The 8,461-nt window shown below is 36.3% G+C and overlaps 1 protein-coding gene across 1 annotated transcript in view; it reads left to right on the top strand.

Moving 5' to 3' along the window:
* The window catches only part of LOC113325062 (kinesin-like protein KIN-14N), an 8,488-nt gene extending 3,419 nt beyond the window's left edge, over window positions 1-5,069 (top strand). Inside the window, exons 3-15 of the mRNA XM_026573300.1 lie at window positions 5-264; window positions 409-594; window positions 708-773; window positions 1,523-1,648; window positions 1,739-1,868; window positions 2,011-2,018; window positions 2,937-3,056; window positions 3,197-3,364; window positions 3,458-3,642; window positions 3,716-3,797; window positions 3,893-3,991; window positions 4,078-4,182; window positions 4,297-5,069. Coding sequence (XP_026429085.1) covers window positions 5-264; window positions 409-594; window positions 708-773; window positions 1,523-1,648; window positions 1,739-1,868; window positions 2,011-2,018; window positions 2,937-3,056; window positions 3,197-3,364; window positions 3,458-3,642; window positions 3,716-3,797; window positions 3,893-3,991; window positions 4,078-4,182; window positions 4,297-4,395 — 1,634 coding nt within the window. The 3' untranslated portion in view covers window positions 4,396-5,069. The remainder of the gene's footprint in view (window positions 1-4; window positions 265-408; window positions 595-707; window positions 774-1,522; window positions 1,649-1,738; window positions 1,869-2,010; window positions 2,019-2,936; window positions 3,057-3,196; window positions 3,365-3,457; window positions 3,643-3,715; window positions 3,798-3,892; window positions 3,992-4,077; window positions 4,183-4,296) is intronic.
* Window positions 5,070-8,461: the final 3,392 nt, after the last annotated feature.

Here is an 8,461-nt window from a genome sequence, read left to right as displayed (position 1 = left end):
GAAGAGACGGTCACATACGAAGAGATTGTCACACTTAAAGATGAAGAAGGTGGAAAGTATATAGTCAAGTATAAGTACAAATCTAAAAGTTTTCAAGGTGGGTGGTCTGGTTTTGTCAAGAACCATGACTTACGGGTTGGTGATGCCGTGGTCTTCAACCAAATAGACAAATTTGTTTTTGATGTTTACATGTTCCGTGCTAGAGACAAATCAGAAAATGTGGTTTGTCAGCACCAATGTAAGAGCAAATGTGCTGCTGATAAGGTAAGTTACTACCTTTTGATTTGTTCATTTGTATCTTTTTTTTTAAACCAACGAGTATTTTCCCCTCCCGGCAAGGTTCTTATCATATTGTTTGTGTCCACAGACTTGTTTTTCTAAACCAATGTGTATTGTTTGTTTCCACAGGCCTCTACCTCTACTTCTTTTACTGAGGCGAGGGAATCCATTTGTCCTGAAGCTATGAGTCTGAGGACAGAGTTGGAAGAGCTGAAACAAAAATTACTAGAGATGGCTCAAGATCGAGACCGCCTGCTGTTACAAGTTAACAGTTTATCATATGCTGTCAAGTACAATGGCGAATCATCTGTACAGGTAGACAAATTGTCAGTAAAATCAAAGTCCAATTGAAATTGTATTTGGTAGCCATCATTTCCTATAAGTATTGAGTATGAAGGTTTACCAAAATCTGAATACTTCTATTGCAGGAGTCGAAAAATTTACTGATTAAGACATTGGAGCGTGATCTAGCTGATGTCAGAGGAAAATTGCAGGTAAATTTGCTCAAGTCATAAGAAATATAAGGCTAGCATGATAAAATAGATATGGTTTATGGTCGTTTCGTTTTTGTTATGTCAGATAATGACAACTAGTGTTAAGAATTTATCACTACTGAACATGTTAAAAAGTACTGAAAAATATTTCAAGGTATTAAGATATTAAAAATATTAAACATGTTGAACAGTTTTGTATCAAGATCAATCTAGTTGTGTCTGAATTATCAGGATCCGGATTCCAATAATTACGAATCTTGTAATCCATCTATCAAGATATGAACTCAACAAGAACAAGTATTGTTTTTGATCTCAAACTATAATCGCTTCTCCCCCGATGTTGCATTGTTACTATCTAATGACATGGCAACCTCCTTTTCTGATTTTTTTTTAGGTTCGGCAATTGCGTAGTTTAAAAATACTGATAAATTTCCCTCTCCTACCTGCCCTAAATTCCAACCTTAAATTTTTTTAGAGATATGGCCAAGGATGTAAGTCATCATCCCTATTTGTGTTGTGAGTACTGCAAAAGGAGGGTGGCCTCCAATCATATCAGTCCAAATAGCGTTCTTATAGTCCAAATTTGAACATGCTGCTAGGGACCATTGGATTACTAGGATGTCTAAGTTTCTTTTTGCCAGAGGAAACAGATTCATGGTATTTCAAATTGACACATGGAAATCCTGTCAGCTTTTCCTAGCATTTTGTTTTTCACTGTGGCTGATGCTTATGACTCTTTCCAATTTTAGGTATCTTCCAAGAAGAATATGGAGGTACAGTCTGAACTGGAGTCACGAAATAAGCTTGTGGACACCCTCAAAGAAGAGCTTGTTGAGGCAGAGAAGCTAAGAATAAAGCTTCAAAACATGATATTGGTAACATTACTTATTTCAATATGGTTCTTATAATTTTATTTGATTTCACACTTTTTTTGTACTAACCGTAGATCTGCAATTGAACTGCAGGAACTCAAAGGAAACATTCGTGTTTTCTGCAGGGTACGACCTCCTGTACATGATGATGGTAAACAAATAAAAATCTCATATCCCAAATCAGTGGAAGAGAAAGGCCACGCCATCCATTTGTCCAAAAATGGTATGCCATCAAGCATCTTTTTTTTTCTCAGATTACCATCTCATAACCGGTTTTTGTCTTTATATGATATGCCCTAAAACATGGTTCAAAATCAACTAAGAATCAGAAGGGAATCTTGAATCCTATTTTCTACATTTCTCAGCCAAATATTGAAGAGCAATCTTGGCTACCCGCCAGCATAATGAACAAGAGGTATCCGTGGAAGTGTCTGAATAGTTAGAGGAGGAAGAGAATATGTCGATCTGTGAGCAGAGAGAGGAGATGGATTTTTTAAGCTTGATACTGGAGTTTTGAAGAGATGTGATGAAGAAGAAGAAGCCTCGGCAGCAGCAGCAGTTTTTTTACCTCCTACTCCTGTCATTTTGGGAGTGGTGCAGCCAGCAAGATGCATCGGTCTTTTAGGAAGAGGAGGACGAGATATGTGAGTAGTGGAGATAAGAGGAGAGAGATCTCTTGGTGTAGACTTGGGAGTGTTGAAAAGAGATGAGGAAGATGAAGAAGCCTCACCATCACCAGCAACATCTTTCTTACGAGTAACAACACAGGCATTAACTGTGGCTGCAAACTTAAGAGACTTTACTGAGTGACGCACCGACTCTAGAGAAGGAGATATGTTGACCACCATCAAAGTTTTTGAGTCCCCCTCGAGACAAGGCTGTTAAGAAACGATTAATAAACAAAATGAAGAAGAAATAAGCATCCGACAACAATAAGAATAGTTATTATTCATCGTCATTGTAACAAAATCAAACAAGGGATCCTTGTTTACCTGGAGAAGGTGTGTAAGTAGTGATTCTCTGTAGGGTACGTGTGTATTCTTCTGCACAAGCGCTTGAATGACACCAGTGAAAGCGGATAAACTTTTGTTTATCGCCTGTTCATTAAGAATTCCAAAAATTAGTCTCAATACGTGATGACATATGTAAACAACAGGAGAAAAAAAGTTTGATAATATAAGCATCTTTGCTTCTTCTGCACGGTCCCCAATTGCGCCGCTCTCTTTGAGGTTTTCGTTGCCGGCTAAATCTATCATATTCAGGAAGCCGTGCACTTGGGAACTCTGATTAGAAAAAAAAACAACCGGCCATGAGGGTGATGTTCTTTCCTTCAGGGGTTTCTTTACGGGAAGAAGGTGATGTTTTTGTGGATGTATCTGAGTTGGTGCAGAGTGCGCTTGACGGGAAGAAGGTGATGTTCTTTCCTTCAGGGGTTTCTTTACTATTATCATGGTTTGCAATCTCTCAGTTAGATGTCTCTGGCATTATTCATTTCGGTGTCAATTGGTACAATGTGATATCCTCTGTGTCATGTATGCTTTGTGCTTATAGGTCTGCATATTCGCGTATGGCCAGACTGGTTCTGGTAAAACATACACCATGATTGGTGGCTTAGATCAGAAAGATAAAGAAGAAAAAGGAATAATACCTCGTTCAGTGGAGCAGATATTTCAATACTTCCAGTCTGTAAAGACCAAGGGATGGAAGTATAACCTCAAGGTTTGAAGTGATTCTTTCTTGTATTTGCTTTTTCTTTGTTTGGATTTGGGAATGCTGGTGTCTCTGATGTTATTTTCTTCTTTTGTTTTGAAGGTAACGGTGCTAGAAATATACAAGGAACAAATCCATGATCTGCTGGATCCGAAAAGTGGCGAGCAAAAGAAGTACATAATTAGTCATGGCAAAGATGGAAAAGCAGTAGTTCCCCACCTCACTGAAGAAGATATTTCTGGGCCAGAACAATTTATCTCCCTTCTGAAACAGGTTTCCGAAAGGAGGTATATTCCTTTACAAGCTGTGCGACAACAGCAGTGGTCTTCAGTTTCAAAATGTTTTTGTTGTTTCTTTCAGATGTACGGAACATACATTGATGAATGAACAATCCTCAAGAAGTCATCTTGTCTTGACCCTCAACATATCTCGAGTTACCGAGGTAAGTATATTTCTCTGAATGTTTTTATTTTTTTTATTTTATAGTTATCTGCAGTTCAGCACCCTCATGGCCGGTTTTTTTTTTTTTCTAATCAGAGTTCCCAAGTGCACGGCTTCCTGAATATGATAGATTTAGCCGGCAACGAAAACCTCAAAGAGAGCGGCGCAATTGGGGACCGTGCAGAAGAAGCAAAGGTGCTTATATTATCAAACTGTTTTCCCCTGTTGTTTACATATGTCATCACGTATTGAGACTAATTTTTGGAATTCTTAATGAACAGGCGATAAACAAAAGTTTATCCGCTTTCACTGGTGTCATTCAAGCGCTTGTACCGAAGAATACACACGTACCCTACAGAGAATCACTACTTACACACCTTCTCCAGGTAAACAAGGATCCCTTGTTTGATTTTGTTACAATGACGATGAATAATAACTATTCTTATTGTTGTCGGATGCTTATTTCTTCTTCATTTTGTTTATTAATCGTTTCTTAACAGCCTTGTCTCGAGGGGGACTCAAAAACTTTGATGGTGGTCAACATATCTCCTTCTCTAGAGTCGGTGCGTCACTCAGTAAAGTCTTGCAGCCACAGTTAATGCCTGTGTTGTTACTCGTAAGAAAGATGTTGCTGGTGAGGCTTCTTCATCTTCCTCATCTCTTTTCAACACTCCCAAGTCTACACCAAGAGATCTCTCTCCTCTTATCTCCACTACTCACAGATCTCGTCCTCCTCTTCCTAAAAGACCGATGCATCTTGCTGGCTGCACCACTCCCAAAATGACAGGAGTAGGAGGTAAAAAAACTGCTGCTGCTGCCGAGGCTTCTTCTTCTTCATCACATCTCTTCAAAACTCCAGTATCAAGCTTAAAAAATCCATCTCCTCTCTCTGCTCACAGATCGACATATTCTCTTCCTCCTCTAACTATTCAGACACTTCCACGAATACCTCTTGTTCATTATGCTGGCGGGTAGCCAAGATTGCTCTTCAATATTTGGCTGAGAAATGTAGAAAATAGGATTCAAGATTCCCTTCTGATTCTTAGTTGATTTCCTTTTCTTTAAGAATTATTGCAGCATTTATAAGAACAGTAAGTGTTTTCTTATGGTACTGAATAGTTGGAAAATCTGAAGAGTGCATCATTTTTTTGTTTTACCTATCAAGTATAGTTATATTTTTCGTCCAACTGTAGTTTTTCGTTATTCTTATCACCTTGTACTACATACTTTTACATATTCTAAAAGGAGGCTGCAGCTCTAGTTATATTTTCAATGTCCTTTAGATGTTAATCTATTTATTGTCCAGTTTTTCTTCATGATCTTGTAATCTGTTATCTTGACACCCTGATATTTAATCCCCTAAATTTGTCTGGTGTTAATTGAATCCAAAAATACTCGGACCTTATTTCCCGGCTCTGCTTTGGCAGAGCTTAGTAAGTTTATTTTGGCATATGCTGACACAACCAAATCCATCACTTATTGTCGAAAGAAAACAATGAACAAGTAGAGATGCAGTTGGAGAATTTCCAATCACATGAACCAAATTTTCTTCAAATATGCTGAGATTTTGAACTATGTTTTAGGGCATATCATATAAAGACAAAAACCGGTTATGAGATGCTAATCTTAAAAGCCATTTATCCATATATTTTGGTTAATGTCAAAACTGCCCTTATTTTTATATTATTTTTAAATTTAGATTTTTTACTAATTAAATATTTTAAAAAGATTAATTCTTTTTTAGTATCTCACTTCTCAGAGTCAGACGGCTGCGGTGCAAAAGGTGATCCTTGGTGACTTATCCTCAACAAACAAAAGTTCTACTTAACAGTTGACTCTTCAGAACTTTTTTCAGGTATGTGGACTAGCTTCTTCTTATTGTGTCGACGATACTGCCTCCCTTCCATGCACTCCCTGACGGTTACTTACTTTGACGCAATTAAGAAGAAAATCCGCGACCAATTTTCTATGTCTGTAAGAGATTCCATTCTGTGGCAGTGCAACAGAGTTAAGCATGCACAAGATTATTTATTGGTTGTACCTATTAGTGGGCTTAATCAATGCACCTGGCCGAGACAGTTTAGAGTTGTTCTTTGTTACCGCTTGGGTATCCTACTGTTTGTTGAGAATAATTTATGCTCAAGTTGCAACATCCCTATGGATATATTTGGAGACCACACGCTTCATCGTGCCAAGGATGTTGGACCTAAGTCTCAACATGACTTTGTACGCGATGTAGTCACTGACATTTGTTATAAGGCTGGTGTACCTGCGCGTAAGGAAGTTTCCCTAGGATTTCTGTCGGATGATGGAAAAGATTTGCGGCCTGCTGATATCTTCATTCCTAACTGGGAGAATGGTCAAGATGTTTGCATGGATGTTACAGGGGTTTCTCCTTTCCCGGGTGAAGGCACTCGCTCTTTTGTTCCAGGCAAAGATATATCTAGTGCTGTTTCGCGAAAACACACGAAGTACTTGGACAAGTGTGTATCTCATGGCTATGGTTTAGGTGTTTTAGCTTTCTCTACTTTAGGGGAACTTGGGGATGATATTTTGTGTTTTTTCAAGTGTCTGAAGAATTGTTTAGCTAGCAGGGACGTTAGTAGTGGTTTTGGTAGTTTTATTTTTCATAGATTAGGCATTGTTATTCAAAAAGGTTTTGGTGCCCGGCTTGTTGCTAGGTTGCCCACCAAAAGTTTGTAATTGTCTATTTTGAACCTTTTTAAAATATTTTAAGAAGATTAAATATTTAAATAAAGATATTTATTTTATTTTATTTTAGTTGTTTTTCTAATTATTAGAATAAAAAAAACATTTTTTTCTACTATTTTTCTTTTTAAATATTTAAGTTTTATTTTTTAAAATTATTCTCTTTTTACTTTTAAAAAAAATAATTAAAAAAAATAATTAAAAAAAAAGTTAAAACAATATTTTTTTTTCAAAAAAATTTAAATGACAAAATAAATAATACTACATCCTAGTTAGGGTAAATTAATAAATTCATTAAGGAAAACTAAGTAATTTACCTTTCTTGAATGCCCCTTATCACCAAATCCTAGTTAGGGTAATCATTTTGTATACCCCAAAGTTTTCTTGTATGCCCTAAAACATAGTTAGAGATTTTGACCTTAATGGGCTAATTTGTGATTTTACTATTCAATTAAACCCATGTCATGTCCCAACCAATCTCTCTATCGGTGGGAGTGATTTTTTTGGGACCATGCTAAGGTTAAGAGCATCTCCATTCTCCGATGCTAAACCCGTAAAAATAGAGTGGTGAACCTTTTTCTTTTGGGAACGACGGATGCCACCTAATTGTCATGAAACACGCTAAAAAAAATCTGTAGTAGAAATTAACATTTAATCCCATTTTTAGTGGACTTTGGACGCTCTAGTCCTTCCAACCAAAGCCTATGACGCTTTAATCTAAAAACGGCTCGTGTTTCACAGTCTCGTCCAAATCTTGACGAGTTAGTCCAAATTTGGACCGTTCCAGCGATTTTCGATTATTTTTGATATCAGAACTGACCTTCCATCGATTCTATATGTAAACAATGCTTTTTGAATTTGTTTATTTTTTTTATCTGAGATTGAGATTGAGAGAGAGCGAGACAGAGAAAGAGCGATGAATCAGATTTCAATCGTTTCTCCAGATATAGTTTGAAAGTATTATGAGATCGATTTGAATTAGTTTGAAAGTATTATGAAATCGATTTTTTTGATCTCAGATTTGGATTCATTACAAATTTTGAGGTAGATCGATCCAAATATAAATTTCGGAGGTGATTTAGCAGATTCATAGAGGTTAGATTGGATTTGATCGTTTCTGCAGTAGAATTCAACCTCAGGTTAGTTTTGTTTTAGTTGTACGTTCTGTTACATCTAATTTTTAGGTTTTTTTTTTCTTCTGATTTTTTGGTTTTTCTGAGTTTATAAGTTGATGATATGAATATGATCTATTACATCTTATTGTTTGTATGATCTTGATTTGATTTTTGTTATATCTTAGCTTTTGATTCTCGTGATGATTTTTGTTTTATGATGCATGATACGGAATCAAACTGATATTAGATCGTAGACTTCTGAATTATTCAATTACGTGTTCCAGTAAGATTCTGAAGCTTATTCTTATGAACGATGAAGATTTAGGTTTATAGTTATTTGATGTTTTGGCTTCGATTAAATGTGTACATTCATGTACACTGTTTATGTTTTAGGTTATTCAAAACTGAAATGTGATTTGAAGCTTCAAATGTTTATTATTATTTCTTTTGTAATATGTAGGGGTGTCAATTATGTCTGAGAAGGTTATTCATGTTGTTTTAAATCATGGTGAGCATTCTGCTGCTTTTCTTGTTAATACTTCGAGCACTGTAGATGAATTGAAGCATTTGGCATGTACGCATTGGAGGTCTTTGTCTCCTTGGAGTATACATTTGAGCTATATGGATAATGACCAAGTAGTTTTTGTATGTATAACTGCAAAGTTTGAGTATACGTTTGAGCTATATGTATAACTGCAAAGTTAAATTGCTCGTGTTATTCTTATGAACAATGAAGATTTATATTTTAACGTCGACGTGATTCCGAAGCATACTTATCTTTATAATTTTGTTTGTAGCACTAGTTCTGGTTCTAGTACTGCAACTTCTTGTGTAAGTGAAA

The sequence above is a fragment of the Papaver somniferum genome, chromosome 11 (genome assembly GCF_003573695.1).
Source record: "Papaver somniferum cultivar HN1 chromosome 11, ASM357369v1, whole genome shotgun sequence".
In the NCBI taxonomy this organism is placed as follows: Eukaryota; Viridiplantae; Streptophyta; class Magnoliopsida; order Ranunculales; family Papaveraceae; genus Papaver; species Papaver somniferum.
The sequence above is the reverse complement of the archived record's forward strand: the minus strand, read 5'-3'. Positions and strand labels throughout refer to the sequence as shown.